This window comes from Pteropus medius, unplaced genomic scaffold (genome assembly GCF_902729225.1).
Source record: "Pteropus medius unplaced genomic scaffold, Ma_sr-lr_union100, whole genome shotgun sequence".
Lineage (NCBI taxonomy): Eukaryota > Metazoa > Chordata > Mammalia > Chiroptera > Pteropodidae > Pteropus > Pteropus medius.
The window spans coordinates 15,095,167-15,121,162 of NW_024342467.1; the positions used below are offsets into that span (position 1 = coordinate 15,095,167).

At 38.4% G+C, this 25,996-nt stretch overlaps 1 protein-coding gene across 3 annotated transcripts in view; it reads left to right on the forward strand.

Annotated features, from left to right (window-relative positions):
* The window catches only part of CREB5 (cAMP responsive element binding protein 5), a 379,921-nt gene that overhangs the window by 64,484 nt on the left and 289,441 nt on the right, over nucleotides 1–25,996 (forward strand). For all 3 annotated transcript variants that reach the window (XM_039862624.1, XM_039862622.1, XM_039862623.1), the window contains exons 2-4: nucleotides 5,044–5,115; nucleotides 10,837–10,930; nucleotides 22,606–22,727. In XM_039862624.1, the coding sequence (XP_039718558.1) occupies nucleotides 5,062–5,115; nucleotides 10,837–10,930; nucleotides 22,606–22,727 (270 nt within the window). In that variant the 5' untranslated portion in view covers nucleotides 5,044–5,061. The remainder of the gene's footprint in view (nucleotides 1–5,043; nucleotides 5,116–10,836; nucleotides 10,931–22,605; nucleotides 22,728–25,996) is intronic.

The following is a 25,996-nucleotide window of genomic DNA, read 5'->3' on the forward strand; positions in this document are numbered from 1 at the left end:
TAATCTGGATTATCACGCAGTGTGATTAACTCAAGATGCTCCTGTTTGTCAGCTGTTCCTGGCTTTTTGGGAAGGACCAGTTTCCTCCTCTAGAGCCCTTTTAGCAGCCTAGTAAGCTCGACAAGGTAGCAGGGCTGTTTCATGTGAGTCCTGCCAAGAAGACTCTCTCCACAATCATAGTAGGGTGATAAATGCCGACAGATGTTGTTAACATCACTATTAAAATTCACACCCCCTCTTTCAGATCTATAATGCATTCATATCCAGATTAACAATACCAGAGCCGACTGGGGTGTATCGATATTATGATTAGTGCTTATTTATATTTAGTTTCAGTTTGCATCTTTGAAGTCCCATAACTTTTGGTGTCGATAACAGTACATGCCACATTTTCAGATTCAAACGTTTTTAGAGTTTTGCTATTCCAAATCCCATGCTATTGTATGTCTCTATCAACTGTTACTGGGGGAAATTTGTGCCATTCCACTAAGATTAGAGTTTAATGTTTACTAAGGATCAGTAATACCTTCCTACTTAGATGGGGAAGCACCACTCTTGACTGATTACAGCAAACCAGATGATATAGGTTTTTTCCCCTTTGGGTTCGTTGTTGCCCTTCAGTTTAAAATACATATTTACAGTATTTTGTGCAGACTATCCAAGTTTTCAGTAACATTTGTTTTTTGCAGTGTTTGCCCTTCACGAAATGGTAGTTCCAAGGATATCCCTAAGTAGCTGGCAAAGACTTTGAATGGATTGCATCAGCCATTGTGGAAGATTTCCCATTTTACACCAGGAGGAATTTGAGGGGTCAAACACTGAACAATGAAAGAGATTCTTGCTCATTGCGAGGCCAGAGGAATCCAGTGGCAGTTGAGGGTTTGAATTATAAATCAAGCCTGTCATCTCCTTGTCAACTACGAAAAACCTCTGCTCACTTTATACACTGTTAGGGTTTGTTATTAGGGTTTTGTGTTGTTTTCCAAAAATTTGAAGGGAAATTAGACTCATGAGGCATTTAAATGAGCATTGAGTCTGAACTTTGGAAAAGAGGAACGAAAAATAGTACTATTTAGAAACTTTTAAATGATTAGATAGTCTGCCACAGTTATGACTGCATCTAATCAGAGTTACGAGGTCACTCAGTGTTTCTCAGAGGGCACTCCGGGGGGTCAGAGTAGCCCACACATTGCTGACAGACTGGACTTCAGTGGTTTTGAGGTCTATGGCATATTACGAAGTTCATTTTATAATGAATTATTATATTTATATGTGACATTTAATTAAAACTGGTTTCACCTCATTGTTTTCACCAAAAATAACTTGGATTTTTTTTTTTTCCTGTTAAATCTGGTGACACTTCTTTTCTGGACATAACTGGGAACAGGTGGAATGAGTGGCCTGCACAATCTCGTGCTTTGCTGAAAACTTGGTCTGGGCCAAAAATTTGAGAACCTCTCCCTTGGGAGTAGAGAAAAGGCAAGCCGTTTGGGGTGCCTTATTGTGATGATTCAGGATTCATTATCCATTCCACAAATGTTTATTGAACGCCTACTGTGTCAGCTCTATGCAGCGGAGCCTGGGGTATGGTGATTGCCAAACACACTTGGTTCATTAAAACATCTCAGCTAGTAAAACAACTGAATGGGAAATGAGAGGATGGGGCCTGACTTCTGAGGACCAAATGCAGAACAACCTGGCCAAAATCACGTCTGAGTAATTTGCCCTCATTTGATAGGTGATAAAAGAATATACGCAGGGCTTTAGTATGAGTCTGAGAGAATAATTATTACAATATGTGCTAGGAAAGAACCGTAATAATAGACCATAAAAGTATGGACTATGGCTCTTGACTAATACATCAGACCAGATCGTACTAGTTGATAAAAGTAATGAACCCTGCATGGTAGCGTAGTAACATTTAGTGAAACTATCTCAAACACCCACACAGAAAGGAATGAGCAAGGGTGTGCTGTTGGCAGAGGGCTAAATGTGGGAACTGTAAAGCCTCAGATTAAAGCAGCTGAGGTTCACACACCTATATCTCCACACCCACTCACCTCAGTTAAGTGATTAATAAGTTTTATTAATCACCTAAAACTTATTTTAGCAGCTGCCATTTTACTGAAGGACCTTTATTTCAATATCATGTTGCCAAAACATTTAGCTCACAGGATCCATAGTATGTAATAAATTGATACAGATTCATTTATGTTTAAAAAATAAAATAGTAAAATGACAGGTGAACATATTGATGACTAAACTCTAAACTATTTGAGGGCAGACTCTGTGTTTCTCTGATCAATTGTATTCCTCTCAATGTAACATCCATACTGTGAAGGATCACTGAGATAGGGTAAATACAGATGGAGCTTGTTCTGTCTCTAAGTACCAGCATCAAAGTATAATTCCATGATATTTGTTGCAGCTCATATGCAAATTATAACTAATAATTAATATAAGGTAGCTAATGTTGATATCAAGCAGAATTGCTAAACTGTTACCATTATGAGCCTGGATTTATGGAAAAAGTCAGCATTTTGATGGACTGGGTTTGGGTTAGAGTTGTGATTATGGTAGGAAAATACTTTTTCTTCATACTGGCCCGGCTCAGTCAATCTCTTTCCTCATTTTGGCTTATAAATGAATCTCCTTTAACCTTCAACAGTCGTCCTTCCAATCTTGACCATTTCTATTAGTTGGCCATTAATCTAATTGTTATCGCCAATTACTATTTTCAGATGTAGGCTATAAATGCATTCATATGGAACTTTCCCATTTTACTGTCACGTAATCTTAATATTGTTTAGTAATATTACTAATATTGGTATTCTTTTGTTACTTTGGCAACTAAAGTTCTTATGTGGTGTCCAAGACAGACTCATCTTATAGCAAATTCTTTTTTATAGAGAATAGTTAGTATTAGAGCGAAGTTCCAGGAATGCTACCCATAAAACCCTCTCCCACTTCCAAACACGCACATTTAAACACACAGATCTTTCTCCATAATTTGGAAATGTCTTCCAGGCCTCCTAACCGATCAGTGTGACACGGGAATGAAGGATATTCAAACCCCAATTGTAAAGTAGGGGAAATTGAGGCCTGAAGCATTAAGTGACCTGGCAATGGTCAGGCAGATCATGGCCACAGAGACAGAAAAGTTCCAGGAAAGCACTTTAAAAAATTTACTAGAAAAACAAGGCATATTTAATTAACGACTAACCCAATTACCCTGTTGTTTATCCTATCTTGGATCAAAATCATTTTCTTAGCTTTAAAGTCACCCTTTATTTTGAGGCTTAGAAGGAAGTTATCAGCATTTACAGAAGAGAAGAGGGACGCTCTCCATAATTGATGGCAAAATCAAATGAATAATGGGATATGACACGTTATTTTAATTGCTCATGACTTTTTTCAGACAAGGGCAAGTGGAAAGCTTCTAAAGCTATTTGTGTTTTTTTTTTTTCCTCCTTCTAAATATAATAGAGTAGAAGAGTTTAAACAATATGGCTGATACAGGAAAGCTGTAAAATTATGGTAAGTCACTGTATTGAGAGGTGACCAATAGAAAGTATTACAAATGGAGATTGAAAAGGGCATTGCTTGGTCAAAACTATAGGAGAAATTAGGAGAAATTAGGTCGAAATTAGGAGAAATAGTGGTATGAGGAGAGTTTGTATTTTAAATTTGTTTTGTTTTTAATATCTGACTAACAGTGTTATCTACAGCCAGTCTTTTCACTTTGTGTTTCATAAAAGTGAAAATATGCATCTATTTCCCAAAGAATATATGTCAAATATATTAGTGTTTGGGGAAAGGGTATAATGACATACAAATTGGAGGTTTTGTTTTGTTTCGTTTTGTTTTGTTTGAGATAATAAAGCTTCCTGGGACAAAGGGCGATTATTCCACGAGTTGAAGCAGAGCTCTCTTATTCAGAAGCGAAGGGACTTGGGACTCTTGGAATCACTTACAAGTAACATTTTTTAAAGAAGCAAATTGCTTCCTGTGCTCAGAGACAAAGCAGCAGGCTTCAGTTCCATAACAGAGCCACACAGCTTCTATAACGTCAACTCTGAAATTGGCAAAAAGTATGATTTAGAAATGATTTAAATTGTGTAACAAATTTATATAGTACTCTCTATGATATTAAAAAAAATTATGTTACTGTATAGATTGGTAACCACAAAACCATGTATGCTGTACTTTTAGGGTCTTTTGGGAGAATTTGCAAAGGCAAGTTTGACTATGTCTAATTTTTGCCTAATGAACTTACCTTAGAACCTAAACCTTACATAAGAAAAGACCACATTAAAATTTAACAAAGTACCTTATTCCAGATAACTTACCTAGATCAGAAGGGCAGTAGCTTTAATCTCATATTAATTTCAAATCAGCCTGTAAAACTAACTTAACAAAATATTCAATGTAATGTGTTTTTGCCTTTTCTGATTTTCATTTACTCCTACATAACTTGGATAATTTTTGCTGAAGCATCATCGAATGCCTGATATGAAAGGGCGTTTAAGAGCATGGCTGCCACCGGGCCGTTTGCTAAGCTGGCTGCGGCGCTACTTTGCATCCCTTGGTCATCCTGAAGTTTGGTGGGCAGGGTGATCATGGGCGAATCATTTGATCTGCTGCTCAGGTTGGATCTCACATGAATGACTGCCCAGCTACTGCCCCTTCCCTTGCTGTTCCAAAGGACAGGTGGGAACTTTGCTTTGGAATCTGCTGGTGCGGGCGGGGTCTTATCTGGTAATAACATAGTCCAGATGGTTTTCCAAAGCAACAACCCAGTGAAAGTTTTTTTTAAAGTCCAGTAAATATGGGCTCAAGAAAATGGAATAGGAACCCGGCCTGCAGGGAGCCAGCCTAATGGACTTCGGCAAGGCAGGACCTGCGTTCGTGTTCATGTTTTTCTCGTTTTATCTTGGGAATTGCTAGTGGGGCGAACGGTTGCCTGTCTCATGTTTCTTGGGTGGCAGCAGAAGATATTCATGGCTTTCTGTTTTTCTTCCTCCCCCTCCTCTGGTCCTTCAGATTTATGAAGAATCCAAGATGAATTTGGAGCAGGAGAGGCCATTTGTCTGCAGTGCCCCGGGCTGCTCCCAGGTGAGTGTGGGGGTCCTCTGCTCTATCTGACAAGGGGGGACCCATCTACCTCCCTACAGAGAAGCGACTCTCCCTCGGCCATTATGCCTGCTATGGGCTTTCGTTCCTCACCAAGATACTCGCAGAGTCCCCTCACCATCATCTTCATCGTCATTATTGTTATTATTTCCACTTGGAATAGTTTGAACTACTTTCCTCACCATCCTTGAAATACATCAGTGTTGGTCATTTTAACCTGGAACTTTCCCCTGGAAGTAAGCCAGATGCATCCTGCCCACCCGATGTTCAGGCTTGTTAGTTCAGAAGGAAGGGGGAGGGGTGCCTGCCTTTACAACAGCCGCTTGAATTACCGGGCCTTTGGATCACCGTGGAATGGCCCACCATCAGGGATTGGATTCTACTTCGTTTTGTTGTCCCATTTGAGTGAAATAAACTCCCTATAACTCTTCTAGAACCCACAACTTTTTCCACTTAGCTAAATCTTCAGAGAGGAAGTTGGCTCAGCTGTGCTGGATTAAGCCTCTTTTAGCCTTTGATGGCTCCCATCATGTGGAACCCTTGTGAGGATTAGACAAGATACTGCTTGCAGTTTAGTGTTGAGAGGGCACATAATAAGTGCTCAGTTAATGTTCGTTGTTGTTTCTATTACTGCTACTGTTACTACTACTATTATACTGAAAACGATCTCTTTGAAAAAATTGGAAACATCCATTACCTAAAATCAGTTTTATACTTTACCTTTGGAACTTGATAGTAACTTTTTCTGTACTTGACCCTTTGAGTATCTTCATGTTCCAGTCCCTGGAAAATGACCACACGTGGTCGCTCTCGTGCTGAGATCTTCATTCTGTAGGATATAGGAGAAGCTTAGAACTCAGACCACAGATATCTTTCCAATACGGGTAGTTATGGTCTCTATCCCTAAACTTCTCAGTTCTTTTAAGTGGAATCAAGCCCAAGTCTCCTGCCTGATATGTGGCGGGGTAGGCAGAACGAGGTGGAGAAATGTCTGGGAGTCAGATGAGAGGTGATATCCATTAAAGACCCTTCTTATTTATCCCTGCAGAGAGTTTGTGGAGGGTTCTGGGAGCCCTCTAGAGGGAAGATGCCATGGACACATAGATGCTATTGCTGGTACTACCTTGTGGTGTTACTGGCGATATTGGCCACTTACTGAGAAACCAGAATCCTTTGCTTGAGTTTTAGCAGGTTCTCCTGGAGCTTTGGTGTGAACATTGATTTGCAACCAACCTATAAATTAGAACAGCAGTAGAGGAAATTATTTTGAGTTTCAACTGTTTTTCAGCAAACTGATTTTGGAGGTTATTTAGAAATAGATAACACTGGAAAAACACAGATAGGTTGATAAGTGACTGGGAAAAATTCTGTCAGACCAGCACAAGCATTCCACACATTTTTGGGGAGCCTACTATGTGCATAAGATGCGTGAATCCCCATCCTCACAGAGCTTCTAGTCTAGGCATCAAATCTGTAACCACATGACCAATTAATCAATTAATTAGCGAATTACAATTGTCCATGAAGGAAGAGCACAGGCCACTCTGAAGGGTATCATAGGGGGATTTACTTTACTTGGGGAAGGTAATGGGGGTTGCTCTGTGGATGGGGCATTTAAGGAAATGGGATCTTCAAGAGACCTAGGATAGACCGGAGAGGGTTCTGAGTGAGTTAGGGCTCCAGCAGAGTCCAGGGTTGTGAATGAGAGTAGAGGATAGCCTTTTGAGGAAGGGGTTGTTAGCTACATCTAATATTTAGATAAGTTAGACAGAAGAGAACTGCACATACCTTATCAGACTGTGTGGCGGAATTTCCCAAGCTTGGCACTCTTAACATTCGGGGCCGAATAATTCTTCGTTGGGTGTAGGGGGAAGGGCTGTGCATTACCTCTGCCTCCTCCCAGTAGCATTCCCCAGTTGTGAAAACCAAAAATGTCTCCAGGCTTTGCTAAATGTCTCACATTGCTCCAGGTTGAGGATGGCATGATGGTTTGCATTTTGGTTTTAGCCTTCTTTCTTTTTGGATCCCTTCCCTTTTGGGGGTCACCTACTTTTCACTGATGCTCTCCCTCTATTTTATGTATTGCTACAAGCCATTGTTTTTTCCTTTTTGGAATCAGGCCGTGTATAAATAAATAAATGTCACAGACGTGTGGTCACTGGTGTCAGACGCTGCTAGAGCGGGGACAGTGAGAGGCCTGAGCAGAGGCTGTTGGATTTGGCAGTGGGTGCTTGCCGGCGACCTATGAGAGAGGAGTCAGGGTGGGGGCCAGATTGGAAGGGATTAACGAGTGAGTGGGTGGTGAGGAAGTGGAGGTGGTCAGCATAGAGGACTCTTTCAAGAGCACTAGGGAGTGACGGGAAGCAGAGTGATATAATGGTAGCCTGAGGAGGAAGCAGCTTGAGAGAGGTTCTTTTTTAAATTAAAGGCTAGCCAGGCTGGATTTAGTCAAGGGCAAGGAGGAGTGAGCATGTTAGCTTGAAAAGTCCGCAACCGAAGCCCCGATCCTGGGAAGAGATAGGGTGTAGAGGATTCCACAGAGGAGAGGTGGGTGCCGACGAGACAGGAGAGAGTGAAAATGGAATCTGGGAAGTTGCATTAAATTCTGAGGTGGAGATAGCAATAAAGGATGAAGGGGGTGCATTTCAAATGACCTTGAACTTCTCAGTGAAAGAGCAGGTGATTTCCTTAAGAAGGCTGAACGGACTGAGGAAAAGTTTGGACAAACGTGGGAATTGAGGATTTACCTAGTTTCTTGGTTTTAAGGTGAAATTCCAAGACTGCCCCCTCAACGCCCTGCCACATCTAAATGTAAGGATGCATCTAAAACTTGATGTCTCTTTTTAATGTGGAAGTATTTCTTTTTCTTGACAAGCTGTTATAAAAACATGTGCCTCTTTCAGTTGAAGAGGTATTAGACCTTGAGAAAATGTGGTAGTTGCCCATTGATTCCAAGGGTCTCCTGGTGAGGGGTTAGGAAATCGCAGTGGAGTCAGCTGTGATCATGGCGTTTGCTTTAGCAACGGTCTATAGCCTGAGGACCCACATGGTAAAGAAAGGATGGCCGGGAATGGAAAGGGGAAGAAGTATGAATGATCAGTCCTTTTGCTGCACTGGGGATGATGGAAGGATTTTCCTCTCCTTTTCCCTCACCGGAAAGGAACTTTTCTCTGTTAGGAATGGGCTGTAGTACCTGGGAGGTATTTTGTGTTACAGCTCCTTATACATTAGCTTTGTCCCAGAAGCAAAGAGAAACAAGCTTCTCTTCCTCTTTCTGGTATCACACAGTCCAATGTCAGTTTCACTGTTCCTTTGCCCTCTGAGATAACCATGTTTTGAATTCCAGTGGCCTCTCTCAGCTCTGTCTTTGTTACAGACTGTACATTTTGGTTATTTATAATTTGCTGCTATTTCCCTACCAGATTAAAAAAGAATTCACAGATGTCCTATATTGTCTCTTTTGGGAAAGAATTATAATTAATATGAGATGTTATAGAAATTATTACCATGTAATAAGTATTCTGGTTTATATTCTATTTTAGGCTATTATTATATAGAGCCAAAAAATGGCTTACAAGTACGAAATGAAGGATATTACTATGTTGTTTGTTGATTATATATATCATAGAAAAAATTATAATAAGGCTATTGACAGAAAGAAATTTAACCTATGTCTCTAAACCACACATAGTAGTGTCACATATCTGATTAAGTCATTATAAGGTGATATAGAGAACAGACACACCTGTAACAAAAAACCACATGTCATTATAAATCAGACTTCTGTGTATTCAGAAATCTGGCATAATTACCATGCTTCGTAAATTCTATATTCTCTAATTTACATGATACAAATGACAAACAAATAAGTGATATTTATTCAAAGAATTACTTTTGGACTATTCCAAAAGATTTAACCCAGTGAATTCCCTCCTTTTCGTGAACACACCATACTATTTACAGATAAGAGTTCTACCATAGTACACAATGTTAATCAAAATTTCTAATTACCTTCCTGAAGAACCGGGATTTTCTGATTTTCTAAATTGTCAAAGATTCGGAAAAGTTCAGCAGTTATTGTCTTTTGCTGTATTTTTATTTGACTTTGATAAAGCAGATACTCTGTTAAGGTCAGTTATTAAAACATACCAGTCTGGGTCAGTACAGGCTAGGATCGACTACAATAACAAATTACCCCACAGCTTCAATGGCTTAAAACAACAAAGGCTTATTTCAATTACCCAAGCATACATTTCTATTGTAGGTTGGCAGGATGTTCTTGGTAATCCTTCAGAATTCAGAAATGGTCTTTATAATCCTTCAGAGGCTAGGATGATTGAGGGACCACTATTTCTGATATTGTGAATTGCCATGCTACAGGGAAAGGGAGGGAGATCTTTAGAGGGTCTTGCACCAAGTATTAGTCGCTCACATCTGGGTGACATGTTGCTTCCATTTGTGACTCAATGGGCAGAACTAGTCCTATGCACCCCCACCCCCAACCACAAGAGGGCCAAGAAACACAATCTCACCATGTGACCAGAAGTCATCTGAAAATATTTGGGAGCAACGTTTTGACAACCATAATATCATTCTTTGAAAGTTAGAAATAAAGCGTTGATTTACTACACTGTACAGAGTATAGAATACCAAAAATAATTTGTCATATTACTATAAATCATGTGTGTAATTATAAAAAATCAGATAATGAGTGTGCAAGGTCTTCATAAACAGAAACATACTATACAAATGTCATGGTGTTCATTCATATATATAGATGTCAAATAATTAAGCAAGACATGTAATTCTTTCCCCAAATCTGACATGAGTCAAAATTCTTTTCCTACTTCTTGCATTTTTCCTACTTTTGATGAACTGATAGATAATGTCTGGCATACTTATTATGTCTTAGACTTAATTTTACACTATTACGCAGAACAATAACTACTAGGGGAAAATTCCAAATAGTTTTGCAAAACGCCAGTGCTACTCACTACATCTACTTTCTCATTTCTGACATGGTTTTCTCATACATGGGTAGAAATGGGAGAATTTCACTTTTTTCTTGATGCCATTATTAGTTAGTCTTGTGATCATAAATAAACATTCATTTAAACTCTCTTTTATTCTTTAAAGCATATTTCTCTTGTATATATTATATAAATACTCTGAACACTATTTTTTCTTTTTTTACTTGTTTTGTTCTATCCTTGAACTAAACACAAATTTAAAGTCTACCCTTAGATGCAAACCTCTAGTTCCCAAGGAAACGTCTAGTTTACTGATGACTCATTACAATTGGTTATAGTCCGTGTTTTATTATTATGTCTAAGAATAAAAGGCCTTTAAAAGGAATTCCAAGGAAAGGCGTGGGGAGTCAGAGAATGATGAAGGCAGAGATCTTCTACGTCTTAGTATTAAGCCAGATTTTTCTGCAACATGGTTAAGGCCTTCATTAACTATAATGGAAACAATGATGTATATATTTGGGTGTAATTCAAAGGAACGTCCCAGCACATTTGCTTACATAAAATGATTTGTCATTTTACTTCCTCATGCATTTATACTTTTTCAGAGCTAGTTTTTTGGTTTTGCCTGTCACATTTGTAATGCCAAACAAATCTTCTCTCTATGATGGCAAATTTATATTACAAAACTGAATGGCTCCTCTCCCCTCTTCCTTTTTTCCTGTTTGTCTGACAGCGCTTCCCAACAGAGGACCATCTGATGATTCATAGGCACAAGCATGAAATGACTTTGAAGTTTCCCTCAATAAAAACAGACAATCTGTTATCAGGTAAGGAGTCATCAAAGAGGTTTTGCGAGATTAGGGACAAATACTTGTGGTTTTTTTGATAAGATAATTTCCACTAGCAAATTCTATGCCTTGAAAATATGCATTTCTAAGGTATAGCAGAGACTGACATACTGATAAGCCAAAATGTAATCAGCTAATGTAGTGTTCACTCAAATAATTAAAGAGCTGTGACTTCTCATTTTCTGGAATGTAAATATTTATTATTCTGAAATGTGGCTCCATATTTGTTAAACTCACATACCTGTAATCACTCAAGAAACAGATGTTAATTGAGCATCTTTAGTGCACACTGCACCGTTCTGAGTGCCATGGAAGGTGCAGAGACCCTGATCTAAGACATCACAATATAGTGGGTGCGTGAAAACTTGGCTAAAATAGAGGACTGTCCATTATATAGAGAGGTTTCCGAGTTAGAATGGTTCGACTTAGATTTTTTGATTTCATGTTAGTGCAGAAGTGATACGCATTCAGTAGAAACTGTACTTCAAATTTTGAATTTTGGTCTTTTCTCGGGCTAGTGACATGTAGCGTGATACTCTGTCATGATGCTGGGCGGTGGCAGCGAGCCGCAGCTCCAGTCAGGCACGTGATCACGAGGGTAAAAGACGGATGCTCCACCGTGTACTGTGTTGTCAGTGTTTTTTGGTTATTATGTTTTGTGTTTCTACACCCCATTATGTCTACAAAATGCTCATCTTTCTCTCCTGCTTCTGGTGAGAAGAAGAGGAAAGCAATGACTGAGAGGAAACTCAAGATAATGGCCCAACCGGCGGCTAACATAAGTGTTCTGAGCTCGTCTGTGGTAGGCAAGGCGAAGCCATGATGTGCGGTAGGTCAGGTGTATTAAATGCATTTTCTGCTTAGGATATTTTTCAACTTACGGCGGGTTTACCCCGATGAAACACCAGTAAAAGTGCATTTGATTGTGAAATGAGTATTGTAAGGAAAAACACTACGTGACTTTAGCAGAAGGCGCTCGCATTCTGGACTGAGGTGGGCAGTGAAGGTTCCCTCAGGAAGAAGTGGGATGTCAAATGAGGAAACGCATGGAATCACAGCAAGTGCTCAGCACGCATGAGCAGAAATAAGTAATAATAATAATTAATCCATCAATTAATTGCTATTTCTTCCCATTTTGAGAAGCAGTGTAGTAAATTAGAAAGAGTGTAGGGCTAGGGGTGAGGAAACTTGAACTTTGGCCCGGGCGCTGCCTCTACCATCCAACCCTGAGCAAGTTAATGAACCCTTCTGGGCCTCAGTTCCTTTTTCAATAAAATGGGAATAATTTTATCTTCCCAGTCTATTTCACAGGTTTATCGTGAAGATCCAATGAAAGAATGTGAGTGAAAGTGTTTTTCATAAACCTTGGCAGGGTAGTTGAAGCATTTCCTATTACCCTTCTTTAGCTGGAAATATTTCACCCGAGCCGTGGTCGCCCTGGCATTGTGAGAGATGGTACACCAGGAACATGTTATAATAATATCCAAAGAGACACTGACTGCCCTGGCAGGCCTGGCTCATGTAGTTTAGCATTTCTATGATACTTAAATTTTACAAGTATTTTATTATCTCTATTATTAGTAAATCCTCTAAGAATTTTGTCGGAAGGATTATTATTACAACCCGTATTTTACTGATAGAGGAGGAGGGGCTCTGGGAGATGTAGCAGCTTCCCAAGCTCACCAAACAGGGCAAAGATGAGGCCCTTGGTCCTGTGGCCCTAACCCACTGACTTGCATTGGCCACTGCATTGTCAGGCTTCACCAGTTTACATACACTATTGGATGCTCCTGGTGACAGAGCTGTCCACACAGCTTATTCAATCCACCAGTGACTTGTTAATAGTGAAGAAGCGTTGTGGTTTGGAAGACTCTCAAAGTTCAAAGGCAGACTCTTCCTTTCCCACCTACCACCTCTCTCTCAGCCTGTTTGTTTTTATTGAATGAGCTGGCTCTTCAGAAATAGTTTTGTCTTTCCTTAAGTCTAGAAACAGAGAGGCAGACACTCACATTTGTAAGAATTATGAAAGCCTAGAAGGATTACAAAGGACGGTCTAGTCTATCCTTTTGTTTTTATCATTGATTGTGTTCTATGGAACCACCTGTGGTATAACCGCATAGGTCGACAATGAACCTATATATGCAAGTAGCAAGGCTGTAGATCTGCAGTTGCCAATACTTAAATTCATAAATTCTTCCTTTATTTTTCCCAAATAAGATTCCTAAAATAGACTGCCTGGTGGTAGGGGAGTGGGAGGTGAGTATTAGGGAGTGGTAATTATGTGGAGATATTACTACTGTCGTGGTAAGTACCATGTGGAATCTTACAGGCACATTGCTAGTCTGGCCCTACAAAGGGCCCCATCTGAAGGTTTGAAAAAAAAAAAGCTAAAGATGTGTGTGAACACTTTTATATAATGCCTATAAACAGTTTTTTTGATTAAGTTCTTGCAGCTTTTCAATTATTCTTATCAGGTTCTTGTTAGTTTGTGGCCGTTGCTGCCAATAATTAGCAGTGCCAGGTGGAAAATTATTGGGAGAAAAGTCACCTAATTTTGATTATGTCGAACTTGGAATAACAAAATAAGAGAAGAAATAAATATGAGGAAAAATGGCATGAATAATACATTGGCATATTTTCTTTTGCTTTGTCATGCTTTATGTTGAAGCTGGTATGAGGCCATTTCATATTCCCAATGAAATTAAGTACTAAATTTTTAAGCTTGCTACTTGCTCTGCATGTTTGTAGTCTCGTAGAATTTTCTTGCTAGAGCAGAACACAGAGCCATCCAGTCAAGCTCTATTACTTTGCATTTAGAAGACTGAGGTCTGTGACATTTCGTATGCCCATGTTGTCCACACTAAATTGTAACAAGTTATCTATTGGGTATTTCTGATTTTCTATTTGTTTTTTCTAGGAAGGACTTCAATATGTGTTTACCTCAAATCTCATTTTAGTTTTAGCATATTAGATTATGATTGCAAATATGACCAAAGTTTTCACTTGTCTGTATCTTGATTTATTTAGATTTCAATTTATCAAAAGCTTCAGAATCTATTAAAAATAGGTTCATTAAAATTTTATTTAATAAAGTACTTTAAGCCTATGTTGTGGCTTATCATGAAGATGATTTTATTCAGTTCAAAATATACTACTAATAAAAAGAGTATGAACCAAATCTTAAATCAGTAAGCATCATCAGGGCAAAAATCTTCAAGTCCTTCCTGGGCCATTTTTTTTAAAGCAATATTCAATTACACAAAATTTTATTTCAGATAAAATGGATTTTGATATATTTTAAGAAGATAAATGATGGTAGGTATGTTCACTACTAATTTCAGGATATCTTGCATTTTTGAAAATCACTTCATTAACTTGCCTTTTAAAAAAATCTCCTTTATTAATTGCAAATATTAAAGTTAGGGAAGTTATTAAGATGACACAGATATATTCTTCAAGGATCAATGTCCAAAGATTTGTAATAATCTGAAATAATTTCTTAGCTTTGGAATAAAGTCCATTTTGTTTAGGCCGAGTAGAATTTACTCAAAATGATCTCTGACATGCCACAAGACTGGGTAGTAAAAGTGACAGTCATGGTGTTTTATTAAGATGAGTCTGCTCTTATGGATGGACAGTAAACATAAAAACCTCTCATTCTAAAGGGACAGTACTAGTACAGACATGAATGCGGGTGGCAGTTTTAGATTCCGAGGGCCAAAACTGTGGCCTCCCCCCACCTTGGTCCTCCTATTATTCTTATTTGATCCACGTGGCCCATTTCCAGAGTCCTGATCTTATGATGGACATGAGTCTTTCCCTTCAGCTGTTCTCTGATAGAAGATATATTATTCATGCTGTTTTTCCTCATATTTATTTCTTCCCTTATTTTGTTATTCCAAGTTTGACATAATGAAAATTAGGTGACTTTTTTCCCAATAATTTTCCACCTGGCATTGCTAATTATTGGCAGCAACAGCCTCAAACTAACAAGAATCTGAGAGAAGTTGTGATATCAGAGGTTTTTAGATGCTAAGTTCAGAATGGGAAGCTGCTGTGGACAGTACACTTCCACACAGAGGTTGCACAATTACCAGCTATTATGTGACACAATCTGTTTGGTTTGAAAATATGATCAGATTTCAGTATTAAAAATAAAGAGAAAGATGTCTGGATTTATTTTAATGGCATTAAGGTTAGGCATCCAGAAATCCCCAAATCCCTTCCTGTCCGAAATCTCCAACCCACTTATTTACAAGGTTCCCAAGTTTTGTACAGAAAAAAAGCAGAATGGGAACCAAAGGGCAACTTTATTTATAGATGAACAAACAAATTTTATTCTAAATGAAAGCTGTGTGTGTGTGTGTGTGTGTGTGAGAGAGAGAGAGAGAGAGAGAGAGAGAGAGAGATGTGCTGGCAGAGAATCGTGGAAATAATCAACCTAGAAAGTGATAGATTTTGCTTCCTAGTGGGATTACTAGGCATTTAAAGGCCTGGTTTCATGTACCTCTTTCTCAGGCTTCCCACCTGAGATGTCGATTTGGTGAGACCAGAGGGTAAAACCACAAAACCAGGTGTAGTGCTGCTGACTGTATCTTGAGCTGACACACAGAAGAGATGCAATAGAGACTGGCTTCCTCATTCCATCTTCCTTATCACCATATGATACAGAGCATCTAACACAAATGACAACATGGCCCTTCAGAGCCCAATTGTGTCCCTGGATTAGGTCTGGAACTAGGACCTATCTCTAGTTCTAGGCTCTAAACCAAATTCTCACCACGGAGAAAGGAAAAATATTATTCAGTGAAGTAGAACATTTGTCTCCAAGAGAATGGTCATCATCAACGAGATAGGCTCGGAATCAAAATCCATTGTTCATGGCTCTTTTCTACAAATACTTAAGAATCTATGGGAATTTTGAGGGGGAAGCTAGAGTACCTCACTCCAAATTTTTTTCGGAATGAATTGGGTTATAAAAAAACCCAACTGAGTAAGTAAATAAATCATGCGTGTGTGTGCAAACACACACATACACACACACACACACACACACACACACGGCCCCTCCCTCTTCTATTGATGGTGAAAGTGCAGAGCAACTTCCCACTATGTATATTATTCCGATTTTTATGAACAGAAGGTGGTGGAGATGGTTTGCATCGGAGGGCAGCATAATAATAACAATAGCTTCCGTTTATTGCCTTATCTGATGCCTGTAATTGTGCCTCCTCCTTTATATACGTTGTCATTTAATCCTGGTTACTTTTTTCACATGAGGAAACAAAATTGAGGACAAACAGTTTATCCAAAGTCCCTATCTGACTATAATTGTCTTACTGTACACCTAGATTTGATGAGCTATACATGCTATGAACATGTTTTGGTCTTAGATTTATGTTTGGATATAAATCTATAAATTCCTTTTTCTTTAATATTCATCAAATAGAAGTAATAATCAAAAGTTTTAGAGGAAGATTATACTAACACATTAGATTTAGAGGAACAAAAACTGTGTTTTTAAATTAGATTTTCTTGTCCATTGTGACAAACGGCTATTGGTATTTATAGGAATTGTTAACTTCTCATTCATGTTTTTAGCTGGTCAAGCAAAATAGAATTTTAAATAATTCACCTGAATACCTCAGTGGTCTTGATCTGCAGTCTTCTCTCATGTATGAAAAACTGGCTTCCAGTCTGTTTCCATCTGGAAACCTGTCCCTTTTGACAGAGTTTAGGAGAGCTCAGGCAATCAGTGACTAATGGGAACGTTAAGCTTTAGCTTCCACTATTCAGGGCAGATTTTGATAAGAAAATCACCTGGGATCCCTTAGTTCCCTTGGCCAGTAGAGACATGATCTCACAGTGTTAACAACTTTTTTACCAGCTCAGCTCTTTTAAAGAGAATTAAAATTATGGCTTGATTGCTGTTGGAACACTTGGGTAGGTCCTGGCTGACAGTGAATAGATGTAGAATACATACTTATTTAATTTAAATCTAAATCCATGTCTTCTGGTGCCATGCGTCCTAAGTGAGGCCCTTGTCAGAGCCTTTTCTAGTTGACTCTAAGGGTATCTAGTCCACCATCTCTCTACTTTGACAGTATGTGGACTCGAGCAAACAATTTGAGAGTGTGAGAATGTGTCTCGTCTCTCACTGACCTAGATCACCCCAGCCATGGTCAGTTTTTAAGCATCTCACAGCTGTTGTTTAAAACCAGAGTTGCCTTGGTTTGTCCCGTGGTAGCACTGCATCTTGGGACAGATGTGGGGAAATAGAAATGTCACTGTTTCTGAGAAGACCCTATGGCTTCTATAGCATATTTCTATTTACTAAAAGGCACATTTATTGCAAAGAAGCCTGTCTAGAATTCTATGGAATTCTGTCATTTGTTACTAATTATTGCTCTTATAAAGGAGTATGTATTTTCAAATTCACTTAATGTAAACTGTCTTAATTAGGACTTTATTAAAATTCAGATAGGGACTAAGTAAGAATATTTTAAAGAAAGCATTTGCTAAAAAATTCATAGGATAAATATCACTATAAAAAGAATGTAAAATGTAAGAAAAATGCTTTTTCTGAGAATCCTAGCTCTTACTAAAATAGATATGTTAATTCCAATTCTTTACTCTATTGATTTGAGGGCTCTCTTGGGAATTCCATTAAGCCACATTTTGTTGGCTGCAATTGAGTCATGCAAATAATAAAAATGCATTGCCTTTTAAAAAATACCCTATAATTAGAATGGTCACTAATTCAAACTGATCTTTTTTATAACTGGTCTGAATTAGTGAGGCTTTTTATAGTATTACTAGCCACCATCAATTTAATATGAAATGATGTAAAATGACTTTATGTATTCCTTTAGTAATACCATAGTTAAGAATATCAGACCAATAGGACAGAAAATTTTACTTAGGAAGTTCACATTCTTCTCCTCTGGTATACGATGAGAACTCTGCTTTTCTTTCCTTGTTCTTTGTTTTTAATTGGTGACTTGTTGCTCTGCCTTTTTTTATCATCGAGGAAAATGAAACATGGACAAACATATAACTCAAATGCAGCTCTGAAACCGAATAAGGTAGCAACCTATTATTAAATTTGAGCAGACTAAACACTTTTTAAAAGAGGAATCAGGTTTCAGGCTTTAGCTTTGTGCTTGTCATTTAGACTTTGGAATAATCATACTCGCTGATGCTGAAGCACTTGATGTTAGGCAGACTATGGACTGATTGGAAGAACTTAGCAAGTTACTTTTTTTTCTATTAGTTCTAGCTGTATACTTGTCCTCAAATGTAATGTAGTGTCGGATTTCCTACTGTATAACCGATGGGTGAATTCCTCAATCATAATGCTAAGTTTCTGCCACTCTTTTGGGTAGATGTACAAGTAGCGTCTCTGCATGGCAAGTATCCTCTCCCTAGCTCTCTACGGAGGCAGCAATGCTATGAAAGGATGCTCCCATTTCCCAACAGAGTCACCATTCCAGGAACGGAACCAGATATTGAAATATGACAGACTTTACAAAGGATTTTTAAAATTCCTTTCGGTGCCATCTCTTTTGTCCGATGGGTAAAGAGATCCCCAAGGATGCGTGAAACTTCTAGAAGTGGTAAGAATTCTCAATCGCACTGGCCCTAGGTGTCTGGGTCTCTTGAGAACATGGTGCGCTATATGCAAACTCCGCGAGAAGGTAACATGCAGGTCCTTATGTAGCGCCAATTCAGATTTACAAAGGTAATAACAACAAAATACTTTCACCTTGGGTCAAGTGCAAACTCAAAAGTTATTAACTTCTAGTTTTGTTTGAGATTTGGGATTATCCCCTTCTCTCATTCAGATGGGCATCACTGAAGTGGAAATTCTAAAAGAAAGGTGAGCAGAAGTCCTTGAATGATCATCTCAGCTCTGAGTTCCCGGTAAGAACTCAGGGACCAGTTCCTGTAAGTCCTCAGAGTGTGGCCTATTACTACGGAACGAACTTTAGATATTATCCACAAATAGAGCACTGGCCCCTATCACTCAAGATATAGAAAAAGCTGCTGCCGTAGCTAACTGGTTGTATGCTCTTAGTTCTAAATAGGGTGTGGTTTACAAGAATTTTAATTTATGGCCCTGGACATTACCCACTCATTTCAGGTCTAATTTCAGCTGGAATAGTTATTTGACAAGACATTCATGTGGCTAAGAACCTCTGCCTCTTTTATTTAAGCTGCTGATAGATTTAGCTGTTCCCTTTTTGAAGATTTGCACATTTCCTGGCTTACTTGGAACTGGTACCATGTGGGATCAAAGACAACTGGAGACCCTGTATTAATTCTAATAAATGTTAAAACAAAAGTTAAGCTCCATTGTCTGGTTCCTGTTGTAACTGGAAAGAATAGCTCATTCACAAGAAGAAAATGAATAAAAAATTAGGAACAGTATGCCTTATCTATTCCAAATGTGAATAGAGATATCTGTTTTGTTTTTCACTCACTATATCATACAGCAAAGAAAGTCACATTTGGTAACAACTCTGGGGCCTTCGTCTGAGTCTTCTGCTCTAGGGATGGCAAGGATCCAACTCTGTTTGTGGCCCATGGCTCCTCTTTTTCCTAGCTTTGGTCCTTGCTGCTGTAGAGAGGCCCATGGTGATGGACAGTGACATTACCGTCCCTGTGCCATGCCCTTTCAACCTCCTTTGCCGGTGCAGGTGGCCGTGTGCCGGTATTTGGGAATAAGTTTGCTTTAGAGGAGACATAAAACATCTCTCAACTTTGCTTGAGGCTTGGCTCCGAAACGCTAGCCTGAAATCTATTTCATGGACCATCTCATGAACTTGTCTCAGAGTTTAGTTTTATGGAGCCTCTAGGATGATTATTCTATCTACCTGGAATCATGGCCCTCAACTTATAAATCTCCAAGAAGCATAGAGTAATAAAAGCAAAGTTAAAACCTGGAAAACTAAATTCCTACTGATGACAAGTGACCTAACATTTCAGTTCTGTTATGTGATGTTTTCTCAGGTTTTGTAATCACAAGAATGTTCCTGCAAGGTAATAGAGAGCCTGTAGGACTGTAATGCAGTTCTACTCTGTGAGGGATTAAATGATTTCAAGATATTTCAAAATAATCAAGATTGTTAGGATTGTCTATTACCGGTACAATTATCTGACTAAATTTCTAAATGGGACTGGGGTGAATTTCATTTTCCTCATAAATACAATGGAGAAAATAATTTTTACCTAATGTGGTTGGTGTAAAAATTAATGAGATGGTACATACAAAGCACTTATCACAATGCTTGGCATGGAATAAGTAGCAAATAAATGGAAGAATATGTATACGCACGTGCACACGCATGCACACACATACACACACATATCCTTTATTTTGCACTCTCAGGTCTTGTCTGTTTACACCTTCTGTTCAGAAAACTCCTTTATATATCTAGCCCTTACCTCTGGCCTAATTTTTAGTATCTAAACAGCTGTTAGTGATGTCCCCCATTTAGCTGTTCTTTAAATGGTCGTGTTTTTTTTTGTTTTGTTTTGTTTTTTGACCTACCGACAGTGTCTATTGAAGCACTATAGAGGTGATGTTAGGATTCAAAGAATCATGTAACTTTGGGACTTCATTTGAAAGATGCGGAATATGAGGTTTAGAGAATGTAGATGATTTTCCCCAATCGTGTGATTTTAAATCTGGGTTTCTGGGTTGTCAACATTGCCTTTTACACATACAACGAGTCCTTTGGAGCTGGGAGGAGAATCTGGGCAAAGCACAGGATTTACACTGAGAAAGAATTATGTCTGTAACTGAGAGAAGAATTAGTAAAGATAAGGTAGTTACAAATTGTATGACTTTGTGCAAGGCCTTTAACTTATGTCTCCATTTCTAAAATAATATGCACCTTACTTTGTAGGATCTTGTGAGATTTAGATTCTAGATAATGTGGATGAAATGTCTGTAAACTGCAAAATGCTTCATAAATGCTAATTTTATATTTTATTAGTACACAGCACATAACTGTTATATGTATATATTGGATACATAGGTGTATATGTGTGCATTTTAGTAAATTAATTAATGTGCGAATAAACCCGTTTTCCATTAGACCCAATCCTTTGCATATCTTTTATCTGTAAAAGATAAAATTTATGACCACCTGTGGTAGGCTCTCTGTGCACTGCAAAGAGAGCTCAGCATCTTGGAGATGGGGCTAAGAATGGGGGAGAATGCAGTTGGGGATTTTGCTGCACTGGAATCCGGGTCAATCGTTTGGTTACTTAAGATATGGGAAATCCCCTTGCCCATAGGGAATCGGGAGACATCGCCTTGGCAGCACTGATTAAATGGCATATCAAGCTATTTTTGGCTTCGTGAATAGTAGGCTATTTCTTTGAATCTCAATGGATAACTTACTGGGATTAAGTGTTCTCTCTTTGGTTTAGAAAAGTAAATATGATTCTAGTTGCTTGTCATATAGGAATTTGTAAAAGGAGTGCAGAAATGGAAAATTTGTTTTAACTTAAGGGTACTCTTCAGGTGGCTGCGGGTGGTGTCTTAGAAAACTGCAGAAAGAGATTTGGAGACTGAGGGTAGGTCAAGCCAGATAAGTGCTGTATTGAATCTAGTAGGAGCTGCCGTAGGCTTGGGTAGGAGTTATATAGGTACATAGTGAAAATAGCACCGAGCCCTTGGTTATAATCCTGGTGTTGCCACCTGTACCTGGGAGACCTTGAACAAGACCCTTTATCAATCAAGGCTTCATTTTCCTCATTTGCAAAAGAATTGGCATGGCCAGTCTTCCCTCCATGGTCCTTTCTGGTTCTTATATCTTACTGTTTCTGAGAAAGGGCAGTTTACATAGTTTTATTCATATCAACTCAAGTACACCTTAACTAAGGAAGATGACTGTCCTAAACGATTATGAAGGTGTAATTCTCCCTATTTACCTTATAGCATCCTGTGAGATCTAGATTCTAGAGAATGTGTGTGAAAATATTTTGTAACTGCATAAATATTAAGCTGTAAACGGTGGCTTCAGATCCTCTGGTTTTCTCAGTAGTAAGCTCTCTAGACAGTCAAAATATGAAAGAAATTCTATTCCCTTTAAAGAGTATTTTCAGAACACTCTGTTAGCTATAGCAAAGGAAACTAAAATTAATAATTATGTTTTTAATGGGCAGAAGCTAAATGTGTTTGACCTGGAAACTATGACTCTCAAAATGAGAGATAGAATTGCTGAATGTTCTTTCTCTGCTAACAAAAAGGAATTAATATGCTTGTTTGTTTCTCTTTGTATGATATAAAAATTTATGAAATCTTTTTTGCTCCAAGCCCCTTGAAATCAGACTTAACATGGGCTCAGCAGATTTTTTGGCCTGATTTTAGCTAAATCATTTTTTTTCCAGTTAGGATAAAAGTCCTTCCACACATTGCAGTGTTATTCAAGAGATACGGATCCCAAAAGTCAAGAGCAGGGTCTCCTGAAGTCATCCCGAGGGAGGATTGGAAAGCCCTCATCTGCTGTAGCCTACTACACACCGTGTTCCTCCTTTGGGATTTATGGTTTTATTTTCTTCCATATTCTAGGGCTAGAAGATTGTGGATGTCCAATCAGCATCTTAGAATTCACGCATGATCACCCGGTCTCTATTTTCAGATCAGACTCCGACCCCAACAAGGTTCCTGAAGAACTGCGAGGAAGTGGGGCTCTTCAGCGAGCTGGACTGCTCCCTCGAGCACGAGTTCCGGAAGGCCCAGGAGGAGGAGAGCAGCAAGCGGGTAGGTTTGCTCCGACGGATGCCTAGACCCTTACCTACTCTGACACCTGCTGGAAACTTCTTCCTGGAGAGCTGGTGGCACTGCAGGTTGTGCCGATGTGACCTGGCCTTTAAACAGTATTTTAGCCATTTGCAGGTGTTTGTCTAATGCTTTAAAAAGTTGATAAATCCCTGACTGTGGTAGAATCCAAAACTGGAAAAATCATGAGAAAAGCTGAAATCTGAAATGTAAAATTCAAGCAAAACAAACAAACAAACAAACAAAAAAACCAAGCAAACAAAAAACATTACCTGATTCTTGAAGCTGATTCAGATAAACTCACAAACATTTTTTGTTCAAAACTAGTTGTTTTACTTTGCTAAATATTTAATAGCCTTAGATGGTGGTGAGTGCAGAAGACAAGAGTCAAAGATACAACCAGTGAAAAATCATAGCAGTAGAAGAAGGGATTTCTTCGATTTTGGCCTAGGTTGTAACTCTCATTTCCACAATCTTCCCAGTAGATCTCTATTGGGTTGACGATTGCTTCCTACTCACATTATTGAACATCTGTTGCTGTTGAGACAAATAGGTTAACTATAAGTATAGATTATTTGTTCTTACAAATGTAGAAAATCCATTTTATGAATCCCTCCAGAATACATTCAGTTTTATTATAATGTTGTGCTGGCATTTTCAAATCACTTTACAAGATTAAGGAAAGGAAATGAAGTCATAAGTAAATGTGATAATGAAGCCTTTTAGTATTTTTTTCATTGTTTTTTTTAGAGATCATTATTGAATGCCCAAACTGTACTAAACAACAAATTAGACACATTCTATGAACAGAGTCTTAAAATGTGAAAGTTGGTTGAGACGAAGGACCAGTGAAGTTGTAATGGATTCTGAAGTTCCAGCTGTTCCATCTGGAGAAAAATTTTAAAAGGCTCTGATATTTCTCTAAGTGTTTCAAAACCTTTGAATACTCCTCTATGCGAAATTTTAATAATCCTCCTCTGCCAGGTTTTTCATGTCACTTTCTCACATTAAAATAGTCAAGGGCTTATATTCAGTCTGTAATGCTTTAGGAAAAATCATGAAAATAAATGAAGGTTACAAGAGGGATATAAAATCTTCATCAACTCATTTTATTTATTTATAATAAATTCAATATGTCATTCATATTTAATGTTCTCATACCCACCACCTCAGTGATATGAAGGGCTTTTTTCTCTTTTTTTAAACAAATATTTATTTAACACTTGTCAGATACTGTTTTGAGCACTTAAAAAATTAACTCAAAAATAAAAGGTGTACATTTTATATTTCATGGCAATAGAAATAGATTTAAAAACACACACACACACACACACACACACACACATGAAAATAGCAAGGGAGAAGAAGAACCAAAAACCAAAAAGACTAGTAAATTTCCTTTGGTAGAGTAATAAATTTAGCTTTCTTGGTAGGTACGGCATATGACTAAGGGACTAAATTCATTCATTCCTTGAGATAGTCAAGGTGGGCCTCTTAGGTTAAAATGAACTACATGAAAGGTGTTTACTTGGTTCATATTTCTGATAGAATGGTTCTAACTGAAGTGTGTGTCTTTGATTTTCCTAAAGACATTTACCAAGGACAGCTTTTGGAAGCTCATGACAAGGGTGTCATTTTAGGCGGTCTCCATTACGTAGTGCTCACGATTTCCTATATGATGTCCCGTGGGAGGAAATTCTTGTAGATTTGAATTCCAGGAAATAGTTTGCTTCCCCTGAGGAACTGAAATATTTTCTCCTCATGGACACGAGAATCATGTAACTGATTCTGTTTCTCTTTTTTGCTTTGACTGCTCGGTTAACATGAAGTCAAATTTATTGTTTAACTTTGAGAACTTTTTAGAACACTGTGATAAGGGTATTATACTTCTTCCCCCAGACTAGACTTCCAGTTCAATTTTATATTTAATCTGGTCCTGATTTTTTAATTTAAGAAACATTTGTATGGTATGTAGGTTTTGTAAGTTGCTTTTGATTCCTTGTGAGTTGAGAAAGAATATTAAATAATTAAACTTTAAAAATGAAGATAGGCAAGCAAAGTTGAAAAAGAAGACGATTGTAGTCGTAGAAAAAGATAAGTATTTTCTCTCTTTTAAATGTTGCTCTTAGCCATGTAATGATTTCTTGATGGGTACATGGCAGTGGGGATTCTGCAGCCAGTGTCTCCCATGGTTTCGGGCAGGCCTCTCAGCAGACCACCGTCTCGTGCCCCAGCTTCACTTGCACACACGGGAAGCTGTATAGCACTGAGGCTGTTAAGGTAGCCTCTTCCCTTGCCTGGTTCAAACCAGAGGAGCCAAATCCAGCCTTGGGTGCCCGTGGCTCCTCAGGCAGGCATCTTCTTGAGTCCCAATGCATGGCGACTCATCCAGTAGCCAAATGGGCTGTGTCAGTGGCTTCTGTTCTAGCATCTTCTTGAGTCCCAATGCATGGCGACTCATCCAGTAGCCAAATGGGCTGTGTCGGTGGCTTCTGTTCTAGCATTTCTTTGGAAGACACAGAGTGGGAAATGAGTAGGAAATGTTCTCCAATCTGCCAATATATTTTTACCCATCCTTTGGACCACATTTCTCCAGCCACCAACATCTCTGGACACTGCCAACCCCAGCTCTTTCTTCATTTATTTGTTTTCTGCTTAAAAAGTAGGACTATAGGTCTTTATTCAACGTATACCTTGTTATCATTGAGTGCTATCTTCTCCTGCTTCGCTTTTGCTCCACATTCAGATAATTATTTCTTTTTTAATTCTGTGTCTCTAACTCTCTTCTGATTTTTTCCCTCTTTGTTTTTTAATAAAGCTTCTTCAGCAAGGTTTAGTAAAGCAGAAGATGGAGTAATATATCTGGAGAATTAGTTTAAGAAAAGTTCTTGCTAGAACTTTCTAAGTACTTTATACAAAAGTATTGGGAAGATTGGGCTGGTCCTCTCACCCACCTTTAAATTTCTAGCTGTAGTTTGGTCTAGAAAATTCTATTAAAGAGCAAATAGACAATTGATTCTTGCTTAGCACGTGTAGCTGTTTATTGGGGAAAATTGTGTTCTATAGACTGTCTCTAATCCTGACATCATTTCCAGAAGCATCCTAATGTGTGCATAGAATGAGAACAGGCTAGAGGCAAGTTCTGGACACTGGAAGAAACTGCAATATCTACAGCCATATCATAAATAGTAGACAACACATTGCATAGTTGCTTCAGTCTTCCATGTTAGTGTGATCTCATAGCCTCAAAA